The sequence below is a fragment of the Bubalus bubalis genome, chromosome 15, assembly GCF_019923935.1.
Source record: "Bubalus bubalis isolate 160015118507 breed Murrah chromosome 15, NDDB_SH_1, whole genome shotgun sequence".
NCBI lineage: Eukaryota > Metazoa > Chordata > Mammalia > Artiodactyla > Bovidae > Bubalus > Bubalus bubalis.
In genome coordinates this window covers 73787316-73801602 of record NC_059171.1, presented here as the reverse complement: position 1 = coordinate 73801602, position 14287 = coordinate 73787316, and the positions used below count along the sequence as shown (strand labels likewise).

At 51.4% G+C, this 14287-nt stretch overlaps 1 protein-coding gene across 1 annotated transcript in view; it reads right to left on the bottom strand.

Annotated features, from left to right (window-relative positions):
• The window catches only part of TG (thyroglobulin), a 237052-nt gene that overhangs the window by 22848 nt on the left and 199917 nt on the right, over positions 1 to 14287 (bottom strand). The window contains exons 44-45 of the mRNA XM_006079344.4: positions 2560 to 2741; positions 7 to 114 (exon numbers count right to left, since the gene is read on the bottom strand). Of these exons, the coding sequence (XP_006079406.4) occupies positions 7 to 114; positions 2560 to 2741 (290 nt within the window). The remainder of the gene's footprint in view (positions 1 to 6; positions 115 to 2559; positions 2742 to 14287) is intronic.

The window sequence follows — 14287 nt, the reverse complement described above, 5'->3', positions numbered from 1 at the left end:
CCCTACCTGCTGTGGCTGTAGCTTTCTGGAGCGTGGTACATGAAGACGTTTCCTCGGACTGTCCTTGCCCAGTGGCTGGCCATGTCGATCACGGGGCAGAGGATAAAGTAGTCTCTGGTAAGAGGAAGACAGAAGGGGCTGTCTAGCTATGTCCAGCTCTATAGACAACCATGCTGGGTAAAGGTTTCTCCCAGGCAAGGGTCCCTGGGCTACCAGTCCCTCTGTGCACACCCGTAGAGAACACACCTGCTCCTTGCACCCCCAGCTTTCCTCTTTCCCCAGCTGGGCCCCCTGCACAGTCCAGCCTGCTTCATGGATGGCCATGGTCACACACTGTGGTCCATACAACACATCTCAGGGTCAAGACCCGTGGGAAACATCTTCCCAGAACATCAATTTTACCCAAAAACTTGGGAACAAAACGTCTTATAGTCAAATAAATACAATACACTGTGGAGCTGAACATAATCATGAATTTAAAAAGAAGATGGAGACCTCAAGAGTCTGGGGCTACCAGGCTCTGAATCCCACACAGCATCTCTATGTCTCCTTGACACTCCACGTCCTCAGCTGAGAACTGGGGCCCATGAGCACAGTGCTGCAGAGATTCTGGTAAGTGATGGACTCATGGAAGTCCATCACTGAGGAGGGCTGCCTCCTCCAGAGGTGGAGACCAGCACCTCCATGGCTCACAGGGAAGGTTCTCAGAGAGCACCTGGCTGGCGGGGTGAGGCTGGAAGTGCAGATGGAGGCAGCCCTCTTCAGCTCACGGGACCTTGAGGAGCGGTGAGCAGGACAGGGGTGGGAGCAGACCTCCAGAGAGGCCCACCCTGGTAACACTGTGACGAGGACACTGGAGGCAGACTGACGGCTGTTGCATCAGTCCGGCCGGGAGTCCGACTCATCAGTGAAGCCTTCCTGGGTTACCTGCCCTCCCTCAGACCTCCGCTCCTGCCCCGGCTCATGGATTACTCTCAAAGACAGTTACAGGCTAAAGCTGGAACGGGAAGGAACATGGGTTTTCTGAACTCTAGCCTGAGCTCTTTCCACAACATGGATCTGAGCCAGTCCCAATGTGGCTGTGAGCGTCTTAGGGCCCAGGAGCCGGACATCTGTGAGCCCTTAAGATCCATTCTGGGGCTGGGCCTCCAGGAACAGCTGCTGGCCATTTGGTTCAAAGGGTTCAAAGCTGAGCTCTCCACTGGAGGGAAAATTAGAGCCTTCTTGGGGCCTGAGGTCCCAGGGGGTGGTACAAAGTTTTATTCGGAGCCAATGATGCTCTGATTGGAAACCACAGACTCTTGGGCAGAGAGACCAAGCAGAGAAGCGTGTCTCAACACCCTTCAGTTCAGCTCTTTCCATCACAGGCAAGTTCAGCAGGGGCCTCTGAGCCTCGACAGCAGTTCTGTCCCCAGGGACAGAGAGCGAGGGCCAGCGTGGACCTCCCCGAGGACAGGAAAGGAGCCACAGGATGCTGAACCACCCCCCACCCCCAACCAGGTTTTCCCCTCATGGAGGGGGGCCTGCCAGGGTACCAGAACATGCCAAGGGGGACTCACAGGTGACTCAAGAGCTAGAGTCCCCGCTGTGGTCTCATCCCAGGGGCTCCACAGGCAGAGAGACCCAGAACCTGGCTGTCTCTTGACTGTGATGAGAGAGAGAGGCATGGTCTGCAGACGCATGGGTTGGGGGCATCCACTCACCACTCCTGGGTGGGGGACCTGGGCCGACTTCCCCAGGGAAGGAAGCTGGAGGCAGTGACCTTGAGAAACAAGGCCCATAAACAGTGAGCATAGAAACAGCATCCTGGGGAAGGGGCACACGGCTTCAGGAGCCCTGCGTCCTCAATTCTAGGTGTGATGTCAGGCACAAACCTTCCCCTGTCTAGGCCTGTGTTTCCTGTGCAAGGTGAATTCTGGCCACAAAGCAGAGTCACTTGAGGGACCCTAGAAGTATATTTCATGCTTAGTCATTCCATCCTGTTGGACTCTTTGCAACCCCCATGGACTATAGGCCACCAGACTCCTCTGTCCATGGGATTCTCCAGGCAAGAATGATGATATGGGTTGCCATTTGATCCTCCAGGGGATCTTCCTGACCCAGGGATCAAACCCAGGTCTCCTGTACTGCAGGCGAACTTTTAACCATCTGAGAGATATATACCAGCGGTTATGAGGCCTGGGCTCTCGCCGCACCCTTCGAGTGCTCCCTACACGGTTCTCAAGGGTAGCTTAGGTCCAGACTGCTGGACTGGAGGACGGCGGTCCTCTCTGCTGGGTTGGGCTGTTCCCTTCTGCGCCAAGCGCCCCCCTCCCTGGTTCTCCATCAGCACCAGCTGAGCTCAGCTCCTAAGTGCAGGGCGTATACAGCAGGCGCAAGCACCATGGAGGGAAGCATGGGATCACCCCTCATGTCTTCCCCATGCAGGCAGGCAGCCCGCACTTTGGACTAAATGAAGGAGGCAGAGAAAAGTACTAGCACTGTGCCCCGGTTCTCCCCAAATGGCCTGAGCATCCCCACGCCTGCATGGAGGCAGACCCGCGCACCCAGGGGGCTCACCGCGTGGCCTGCTCCAGGGCACGGGAGAAGGAGGCGTAGTCGTCCGAGTCATGCTCCAGGGAGTAGTACCACGTGGCCGCAGCCTGCACACCGGCGTCTGCTGCCTCGCCACCCAGGGAGTTCTGCAGTGCCTGATAAAAGGCTGTTTTGCTACTGGTCCGGCCTTGACTTTCCTCAAATTGCTTGAAAAAGAAAAAGATACGGAAATTGCCCGATCAGATTCTGAAAGGCCTCGAGTCAGTGTCGCTCCAACACTTGGTTTAGAATTTTCTCTCTGGAAAGCAGTGGCAGATGGTGTGAAGCCCATGGGTGCTAGAGCCAGACTGCCTGGGTGCGAATCCCAGCTCTGCCTCCTTCCAGCTGTGTGACCTTAAACAAGCACCTGTACCTCTCTGTGCCTGCTCTCCCAGCCTGAAAACGGACAGAACAGAGCCTGCCCCCACCAACCCAGTCAGGGCTGCAAGGAAGAATAAAAGCTGAATACACGTGAAGCACCAAAAAGCGCGCCGGCAGCAAGCAAGCGCTCACTGAACGCCAGCCGTTGCTGCAGGCTGCTCTTGGGTCTCACGGTGGGTGCTCAGCCAGCCTGTCACATGGTCTCGTTAGGAGAGCAGACTCCTGTCTCCTTCACTGACTCAAGCAGTCAATGTAAGGATTTTCTCTGTACCCTCTTCTACTGATAAACCCACTCCAGGTCCAGGGCCAGCTGCTTGCCAGGCCTGGGAGACAGCCCTGAGCATGCTGTTCAGAGAGCCCTGATCAAGCTTCCCTGCTCTCGCGGGCCTCATGTTCTAGAGAGTGGAGGTGGAAAATAAGCAAATAGTTACACCGTTCATCCGGGACAGGTGCTATGAAGAGAAGCAGAGCAGGGTGAGAGGTCGAGGGCAGGGCGAATTCACAGAGGATGGGTGGGGATGGGGAGGGGTCCCCAGGCACCTCTCTGGGGATGGGCGTCCAGTTGGAAATAAGTCTTTCCCCTTTCCTTCTTCCTTTCTTTCCTCCGTTCCTTCCTGTCTGTCTTCCTTCCCCCATCTTTCCCTCCCTCCTGTCTTTTCTTTCTTGTTTTCTTTCTTCTCTCTTCTTTTCAAAATCTGTTTTTAAACTGCAGTATCACTGGTCTATAACGTTAGATGACTTGGATGTGTACCACATTCTATTCCTACTTCTGGGTACCCGACCGTGAACTCCCCACCAAATGTTTAGTTTCCATCCCATCACATATGCCTGAGACAGTAAATGAAACTGAAGTCAGTCCCTTTTACCCGTCTTGCCCTGCCCCTACCCCCACCTCTGATCACTGCTACCCGGCCCCGCTGTGTCTACGCGTGTATTGTTGTTTGGTTTGGTTTGTTCAGTTGTTTGTTTCACCTGTGAGTGAAGTCGTATGGTATTTGTCTTCCTCCTTTTCCTTCTTCCCTTCCTTACTTGTCCTGTCTGCCTGGGAGAGTCTGGGGAGGGCCATGTCTCCCCCCTAGGACTCAGTTTCCTTATTTCTGAAGACAAGGGGCGGAGGGAGATGCAGCTCCAGCGTGTGAGGTCGAGGCCCCTTGGCCCCTGTACAGCCCTGGGGTATGTGTTTACATATTTCTAGACTCATGTCAACACCAACATGTGCTTATCAGGACTTCCTGACGTGTTTAGATTGTTTTCCTAAACATTCCCAAGCACACCGGGCCTGTGATTAGAATTCAAGGAGTGGGTATGATCAGTAAGGAATCCCTGCTGTCTGAGACACAACCCACTGGGGTCACAGGCTGTGCTGCCTTCAGCCTGGCTCACCAACAGGCTGGACCAGGGTGTGAATCACTGATCAGAAGCACGTCTGCTGCTGGCTACACGCCAGCTTCAGGAGAGATGAAGAAAGGAGATAAGGAGAGGTGTGCAAAGTTGGCTTAGTCTGAATTCTATCTATAATGGGTTATTTCTTGGAAAAAGATCTGAAGAAAATATGGCAAAAAATGCTAATATCTGTTAAATCTGAATGTGCTTACTGTATCAGTGTTTATTATATCAACATGGGTTTATTATACAATGCATATATTATCAAATATTTCTGATCATGATCTATAATAAAAAAGACATTGGATACATGCGAAATTCACACACACTCACACTGAAAGGCCTGTAGTAATGTTCACAAGTAACACTCATTCTCATTGTAACATCTATGATGTATCTGATAGTTTTCATTGTATTGTATTGTATTCTGGTCTTAGTCTAGTCTATTCAAAATGCTTGCCTGCAATCTAATTGACTTCACAATCTTCTAATAGTTTAGGGGGAAACCATCATGTTATCTGCCCTTTTCTGAGTTTTTGACATATTTTATCCCCCAAATTATATTAGTCACCATTCACATAACTCCGATTATTGCTAAACATTTAGCATGTGTATTTCACTGAAATATCAAAATCACCATGAGTTGGGCAGTTGCATAGAATCACAGTCAAATTCCAACAAAACTTTAATATACAGGGCACAGCACAGCTCTGGGCACACATGGTCAGTAGATGTGAGTGATTTTTTTTTTTCTTTGTCCCAGATGCAGGCAGGGGCCCCTGGGTGCCTTCAGGATGCTTTACTGAATCCCCAGGGGCTATTCCTGTTCTATTCTTGTTCCAGAACCACCAAGGAACCCCTGAACCACAGGACTCGGTGTGGTGCTCAGTAAGTGCTGGACAAAATGAATAGTGAAGACCTTGCCCTCTAGATAACACAGGAGAAGCTGCAAGTCCAAAGTCAAACCTCCTGGATTCAAATCCCCAAAGCTGGAAAGACCTGGACTTCGATGCCAGCTTTGCTAGGTATCGGATGTGCATCACGGGCAACTTCCTGGACCTCTCTGCCTTTGTTTTCTTCTCCGTGCAATGGGCACGATAACATTACCCTCTTAATTAACCGGTCCTGAGGTTAAACGTGCACAGTTAGCATGATGCCTACTGCTGGATGCACGCAGACTCAACCCCGGGCCCAGCTCAGCTGGCTCAGAGGAGCTCATGTTTTACAGTAAGACCTGATCCGTGCTGGTACCCCTGGCTGTGGGGCCAGACCCTTGGAACTCCTCTTGGGAATCACTGCTGGAGAATGACTGACCTTGTCCTGGTGCTGAGGAAATTCTTTCCACAAAGAGGCCGATTTTAGGAGCAGCACGCCATTAAGCCCCGGGCCTTACTAGAAGCACCTTGAACAGCCTGAACAGTTCCACAGCTAGAATGCTGAAGGGAAGGGCCCAGTTTCTGCTGTCACGAGACTGTGATTCATTTCACATTCTAACAGGACCTGAGTCGCTCAGATGAGCTGGGACATGACAGTGTCCATGGTCAGTAGTCTGGAGAGATGGCTGGAGTGTGGACCTGGGACACAGAGGGGCGTGTGTGGATGCAAAGGGGCCTGATTTCAGCAAGACCCAGGTCTCCTCCTGCTTGGCACAGACAGAAGCACAGATGCCACTGCTGGTTTAATTAAACAGGCAGCGGGAGGGAGTGGGGCCACCACGTGACTGCCAAGCCGGGGGCCAGTGGCACAAGCTGTAATTACGGGCAGGACCTTCCTCAGAGGCGGGTTTGCTGGGCGTGGGCTCATTAAGGGCCATCAGGGATTGGCACATCTGAGCTGTGTGGTTTTAAAGGGCTGCCCTGAATATGCCCCACAGAACAGTTAGAGGAGCCCTGGGGAACGTTTAGAGACTGCAGAGGGGTCCAGAGTCACCTTGCATGCTGGTGGCCTAGGGAACTGAATGTGGGGTTCAGACCTGGCTCTGTGTGTGGCCTCAGAAGATTCATTGCCCGTCAGTGTCCCCAGCTCCACAAAGCCCCAGCAGGGAGCCCAGGAGCCCCTGGTTCTCCCCTCCCTGAAGTTATGCAAAATGGTTGTGACATTGTAAGCTGGAGGAGAGAGAGACCCAGAGAGGCATCTCCAAAGGCAAGCAGGTGCACGCTGAAACGAAGAGTGAATGGACAAACGTCCCCAGAATTCTCTGGAGCTCCAGGGTACCTGGAGACACAAATCCTCCTTCATTTAATGGGCATACGTTAGAGACCTACTGTGGCCAGCAGCTGAGGGGTTTGAAGTGAACAGGACACAGACCTTCCCACAGAACAGCCTGGTAAAGTCGAAGAGGTAACTTGTCAATGAATGAAGTGGTCATACAAATCGTCGAGGGCTGGTGTCCAGCGGAGACGGGGGTGAAGCAGAAAGAGGGCGGGTTTGGGAAGCACACGATCGCTTCCTCACTCCCTCCTCAGCCTACCCTCATCACTCAGGCCTTCCCTTCACCCCACTGAGACCGCCCCTATCAAGGGCCCCCGGGACCTACATCTTGTCAGGTCCAGGGGTCAGATCTCTGCCCTCATCTCACACCACTTCCAATGACGTTCTACCCTCAACCTCAGCTTCCTTTTACAAACACGTTCCTTTCTTGGCTTTCTATGAAATCAAGATTTCTTGGTTTTCTTCCAGATCTGTATCTATAGCTCTGAACTCGCTCCTGAACTCCCAGCTCACCCACCCAACTGCCGATGCTACATGTATCCCCAGTTTGGGCCTGTCTCTCCTCTACCGTGTCTTTAGCCCTAACTTAACACACCAGCTGGCCCCCTGGGCCTCGCAGTGGACCTCAGTCTGGTCTCTCAGTCCTTTGTTATCTTTCCACAGTCGGTTTTCCATAGAGCCGCCAGAATGCTCTTCAAATTCACTGATCAGGAGTATCATTTTCTAGCTTACACTTTCTGATAACGGCCCCCTGCAAGTAGAATCAAGTCGCTGCTCAGATGGCCTAACAGGTCAGCTTTCCGCCCTTACTGCCCCCTCCATCACCCACTGGGTTTAACAGCATCTGGCCTTCTCATCCCCCAAACCAGCCCTGCCCCGGGGTCTTTGCACCAGCTCCTCAACTGGCCTACTCACGGCAGGCTCTTCTCACCACTCAGGACCAGAAGTCCCCTCCCCGACCTCCCTGCAAAGTGCTTTCCCCCATCGCTTCCTTTCCTCTCTTGTTACTGTTAAAGCTTTCTTCAGAGCACATTCCATGATCTGAAACTCCTATTTCCTTTGTTTACACACCACCGCCACTGTCCTTTCCCTGGAACATAAACCCTGTGAGCCAGGAGCCTGACCTCTTTGGTGGGGGCTGGGCGGGGTTACATCGTCCCCCAGAGCTATGAGGTGAGCCCTCAGAGAGCTTGTGTTGACCCCTCCTGCCCTGACCACTGGGTGTGGAAGTGACCAGACCAAAGGCTGACTTCACCTTCCGGCAGGCCTCTCGCCAGGCCCCGTTGTAATTGTAGGGGCCATGATAAAATGTTCCTTTTAATTTTTTTTTTTAAATCAGAAGAAAAAATTAATAATAATAATGAACATATACTAATGAATCCAGGGACTTCCCTGGCAGTCCGTGGGTTAAGACTTCACCTTCCAATGCAGCAGGTATATGTTCATCCCTGGCTGGGGAGCTCGGATCCCACATAACCCAGGGCCAAAAATCCAAAACATTAGACAGAAGCAGTATTGCAACAAATTCAATAAAGGCTTAAAAACTGATCTGCATCAGAAAATCTTTAAAAAAATAAATAATGAATCCAGCCTGGCTTACATTCATCTTTTACTGGCACAGTCAGAAAATATTTTTACTGTTTTGGGGGGATGAGTCAAACCCGTTGATCCCTGGTCTTCTCGTCACAGAGCACAGGGGATACTGAGATTAGGGACACGGGTGAGTGACGATGCTGAGGGTCGGCTGGTTACAGCACCAGCGTGGAGGGGTCTCGGTACAGCTCCCACGGTTGGGTGCTGTCACCTTTGCCTAGAAGTCCTTAAAAAATAGGACTAAAACTACCCTATGACCCAGTAATCCTACTACTGGGCATATACCTTGAGAAAACCATAATTCAGAAAGACACATGTAACACACTATTAATTGCAGCACCATTGACAATAGCCAGGACGTGGAAGGAAGCTAACGTCCATCGGCAGATAAATAGATAAAAAGATTGTGGTATATATACACAGGATGGAATGGTATATATACACAGTAATGGAATATTACTTGGCCATAAAAAGGAACACCGTTGAGTCGACTGAACTGAGGTGGATGAACTTAGAGCCTGCTATACAGAGTGAAGTAAGTCAGAAAGACAAATACCATACAGTAACGCATTCATATGGAATCTAAGAAAATGGTACTGATGAACCTATCTGCAGGGCAAGAACAGAGATGCAGACGTAGAGGTGCAGGTGTAGACACGTGGACACAGCGAGGAAAAGAGAGGGTGGGGTGAACGGAGAGAGCAGCATGGTGGTGGTTTAGTCACTAAGTCCTGTCCGACTCTTGCGACCCCGTGGACTGTAGCCTGCCAGTCTCCCCTGTCCATGGGATTCTCCAGGCAAGACTACTGGATGGGGTTGCCATTTCCTTCTCAGAGTAGCATAGAAATATATGCACTACCATATGTAAAATATCTAGGTAGTGGGAAGTTGCTGTATAGCACAGAGAGCTCAGCTCGGTGCTCTGTGATGACCTAGAGGGGTGGGAGGAAGGCTCAGGAGAGAGGGGATACACACACACACACACACACACGCGCGCGCGCACACACACACACAGCTGATTCATGTTGTATGGCAGAAAGCAACGCAACATTGTAAACGAATTATCCTCCAATTAAAAATAAATTCTAAAAGAAGAAAAAAAAAAACAAACAAACAGAAGTTCTCACTTAACTACAGGGTTGGTTGCCCTGGTCCCCTTCAAAGACTAAAGAGATGCTGGCTCTCAGACTGTTCAGCTGCCTGCATGGCATGGCTAAAGCAAGGAATCCCAACCTGTTTTTCTGATTCTGGGTCCTGGCTTTCCAGAGGGCCCCAGGATGTCTAGCGTCCGCACCCTCACATCTCTTCACCCCAAAGGGCTGGGGATTCGGCATGGCAGTCCCCGTCTCTCTCCACAGGAAATCCATGTGCTCCCTGAGACTCTGGCACGCCCCTCTCCTGTAATCTGTCACCAAAGGCTTGGTTTTCCCAGGCTGGGGCTCATGCCAGCTCCTGGGGCTGCCAGGTGCCACTTTCCAACTTTCAGATGGGCTGCCCTCCCCCTCCCCGCTCCCTGCAGGGCCCCCACCCCACCTGCTCCTGGATGAGGCCAACTCCCGGCCAAGCTCAGGGGCAACACGGCGGGGGTCGATTGCGGTTTTTTTCTCGCCTTCCTTGGAGATGCTTGTGCTTGGAGGGGAAGGCAGAGCATTGCCTCTTGGAACAAATCTGCTTTTGATCATGCAAATTAATGCCCGGTTAATGTAGGCAGACTGTCAATTGCACCAGTTAGGAAGAGAGAGAGAGAGAAAAGAGGGAAAAATCCCCACCACGGTGACTGAAGAAGAATTTCAACGGAAAGCTGCTACTTCAGAAAATAAGATCGTTCTCTGTGAACAGAGCCATCCCAGGCATCTCAGGGAGCGCCGATGCACCACGGGTATGTGGTTAACTCTGCCGGTGTCATTAAGGCTCCTCGGGTGGGCCATAGGCGGCCTGGGGTGCTGGGGGCTGAGGGTCTTCACGTGAACTCGCTGGAAGCCCTACCCACCCTCTTTGGGCTGAGGGAATTTATTGGGTCTCCGCTGCTGTGACAGATGGGTGAGTCCGGGGCCTCACTTGGGGTGGGAGGGACGTTTATCTACCTCTCTCATGACTTTCCCTGGGAAGCTGGATGGTGTGTGTTTGGGGTTGGGCTCTGGATGGTACTGATGCAACAGTGCAATGAGAGGAAAGCATGTGTATGTATCTGCCACGATTTGGAAAACTGGCGCAGGTCAGGCGAGGTGGTTCGGTGATTGTACGCTTTTTGTATTCCTGCCTCCTCGGGATAATTCTCTGGACTGGGGACAATAGCTCTGATATTGATTGTCATAGCACAGTTAAAGAATCAAGGGAAAAGCTAATATTTATTGAGCACATGCTACTTACTGCCTGTATTTTTTTCTTTCAACATCTTTATGGGGATATGTACTGATAATCTCCCGATTTTAGATAGGGAAACTGAGGCTCAGGCTCTAGGGAGCTCAAATTCTCCTGATTACAATCTGTGGACACCCAGGACACTCTGGTGCTCTGCTGACAGACAGCTCGGGGGACGGGGTACCGGCCAGTTCCGTCATCACTGGTCACTTCTGCTGTCGGTGCCACTGTGGGTCCAATGACCCCTTCTTCCCCAACTGCGCAGAGGTCCTGCAGTAGGTGTCTGTCTCTCCAAACCGTGTGTATCAAACTGCCTTTTAATGATTTATTTTTGCTCATTTTCTATTTTGTTCCTTGACTGTGAGCTCCTCGAGGGCAGGAATTTAATTTGTATTTATGTCCCAAACACCTAGCACAGTGTTGGGGGCAGAGTAAGTGACCTTGTTAAGTGTCGCATGACTAATTGAACAGGTCTCTGTGCTGGGAAAACATGCTCGAGACTCTGTTCTAGTGGATCTGTCCTGCTTCTCAGCACAGACAGGGTGAGAGAGGCGGGGCCGATACGGATTGGGGGAGGATTGGGGAGAAAGAATTGCTGGGATGAAGGTCCTTGGGGATATGCCACCCAGGGCTTCTCCTTGACTAACAACAGCTGGACTCAAGTGCTACAGAGCTGTCCAGGGGGAAATGGAGAAACCCACAGCCCAACCCTGAATGCAGGTCACGAGCAGGCTGAGACAAGACAGGGTAACCCGGAGGGCAAGTGGGCGCCAGGTTGTTGGAAATAAAAGAGGAACTTCAACACCACATCCAGAGGGCAGCTGGTAGCGTGGTTCCCACTTGGGTGTCCACGCTGGTCCATGGCAGCTCTGTGCCAGGCAGGACTCTGAGGACTCCTCTGGGCTATGATCTGTCTGTAGGGTGTAGATGGTGCTGGTGCATTTCCACCCGCCAATTTCCTAGAGTTGAATACAGAAAGCACCCCCAGCTGGAGCCAGAGGACCTGCAGTGGGGACTCGGCTTTGCAAATGGCTAGTCAGGTGACCTGTCATGTGTGCATGTTTAGTCGCTCAGTGGCGTCTGACTCTTTGTGGCCCCATGGACTTTAGCTCACCAGGCTCCTCTGTCCATGGGATTCTCCAGGCAAGAATACTGGACTGGGTTGCCATTTTCCCCGCCAAGGGATCTTCCCGACCCAGGGATTGAACCCAGGTCTTCTGCACTGCAGGTGGACTCTTTACCATCTGAGCCACCAGGGAAGCCCCTAGGTGACCTTAGGACAATATCAATGCTCTCAAAACATGTTTCTTCCTCAGTACAATGGTGTTAAATGTTGCTTCATGAGTATGGACCTCATAGCGTTATGGCTGAGATAAAAGAAGAGTGCGGGAGGAATTGCAAAGTCCTTTGCATTGAGTGGCCCTGATTCTACCTGAGTTCCTGTCCGTGTGAGCATCCAACATGCTGTCATTGGTGGACAGCAAGCTCATGAAGGGAAGGTTGGCTTTTCCCAGAAGGCTGGGATAGAAATAGAGTGCCTTTGGAGTTGGACAGACTTGGATTTGAATTCTGACTTCTCTCTGAACTGGTTTCTCATTGGAAAATTAGTGATAATAATCCCTGATCCATAAGATTGGTTGGGGATGAATTATTGGTTTTGGTCAACCCAATCTTTCCTTGAAGACTCCTAAGTCAGATCCGTAATTTTATTCTTTCAAACTAATAAAGATTCATCGAGCACTTACTGTGTACCAGTCACTTTTATAGGCACCAGAAATAGAGGAGAAAGCAAAACAGATAAAGTCTCTGAGCTCAGGGAAACTTATATGTGCTCACATTCTAGTGGAGGAGGAAATATGATAGACAAATAGATGACATTCAGGGGTACAAGTGCTGAGGATGGAGAGCAGGATAAGGGAGAGAGAGAATGCTGGGGGTGTGGTGCCCTCTGCACCAGAGTGGTCCAGTAAGTTCTTTCTGAAGGAGGTGAGGCAGTGAGTTACCTGGAGAAGAACATCCTAGATGGTCTAGTGGTTAAGAACCCACCTTCGAGGGTTCGATCCTGGGTCAGGAACTTAAGGTCCCACATGCCACAGAGCTACTAAGCCAACGAGCCACAACTAGAGAAGCCTGTACCCGCAAAAATGAACCAGCACAGCCAAAGAACATTCTAGAAGAGGGAATGGAAAGTGCCGAGATCCTGAGGTGGGAGTGTGCTTGGCAGATCTGAGGACCGCCACAGGGACCAGTTGGGCTGAAGCACAGTGAGCGAGAGGGGAGCGGCAGGAGATGAGGTCAAAGACCGTATCAGATAGTGGTCGTGATGGACTGGGGCTTTCCCCTGTGTGAGCTGAGGCCACTGGAGGACTTAGAGGAATGAAGGGATCTGACTTATCCTGTGAAGGGATTACTCCAGCCATGGTGGTTCTTACACTTCATAAGAGGCAAAACCAGAAGCTGGATGATGGTTGGGGGCCATTATAAAAATCCTGGAGAAAGATGATGGCATGGGTCAGGGTAAAGGCAGAAGCGGTGGGGAGAGACGGCTGGAAATGTTCTGAAGATACAGCCACACAGATGTGCTGATGGAAAGCTGGGAGCAAGAAAGAGAGGTTTGGAGCCTGCGCCTGCAGAAGCAGAAGCTACTGTTTATTACAATGGTGAAGACAGTGGAGGACAAGCTGGTTGGGGCTGGGGGAGGGCATCAGTGGGATCAGCAGTTCCTCTGGCTGTGTTAAGAGTGAGAAGCGATGAGACCTCTCAGTGAGGATGCCAAGTAGACCCTGGGCTAAGCCAGTCTAGGGTTCAAGGGAAAAGCCTGGGTGGGAGATAGAGAGTCGGGCTGGAGGTACAGGTCAGTCCAGGAGATGCTAGCATGTACACGTGATATCTCTGCAAGTGTGCATTTGGCCCCAAGCCTGACTGTTCCCGCATCCTTCTTCCTCCCAACTTTCCAGTCAGCCCCTGGGTGAGTTCCCAGGGGACACAGTCTCCCAAGACCCTGCCAATGGCTGCACTAGTGCCTGTTCACAGGAGGACAAACACAGAAGGGAAGTGAGGCAGGGACAGTCTAACCAGAACACAGGTGCTAAAGGAGCACTGGCTGGGACGGGTTTGGAGACAAGCAGAGACCGGAACAGAGCCGGGCGCTACTCCACCCGGACCTGCCAGCCAGATCCCTGCTCTGGAGCCTGGCCCCCTATCTGCCTCCTGATGTGGGCAGAGAGCTCTCGTGAGCAGACACCATCTTTCTTTGCAAGTGGACCAAGGAAACAGCTCCTTGAAAGACTCTAAAGGGAAACTCAAGGAGAGGAATGGAAACACATTGCTGTGGAGGGTTCCCAGTCCTCTGGACCTGGGCTCCCTGCCATGGGGGCTCTGAGAGTCAGGGCACAGCTGGCAAAATCCCAAGATGCTGCCAGGAGAGGAAAGACCAAGGCAGCTGCAGACCATCCTCTTACACTGGGCTGTCATCACCCCCAAAATATAAACCTGAGCTGTCCTATGGTCAACCCCAGCACCAGGTCCATCAACTGGGGACCAATGTGTCCACATTGCTATATTTAAAACGGACAACCAACAAGGACCCACTGTAGAGCACAGGGAACTCTGCTCAATGTCACGTGGCAGCCAGGATGGGAGGGGGGTTTCAGGGAGAATGGATATATATGTATATATATGACTGAGTCCCTTCGCTGTCCACCTGAAACTCTCACAACATTGTTAATCTGCTATTCTCCAATATAAAATAAAAAGCTTACAAATTAATAAATAAAAGCTCCCC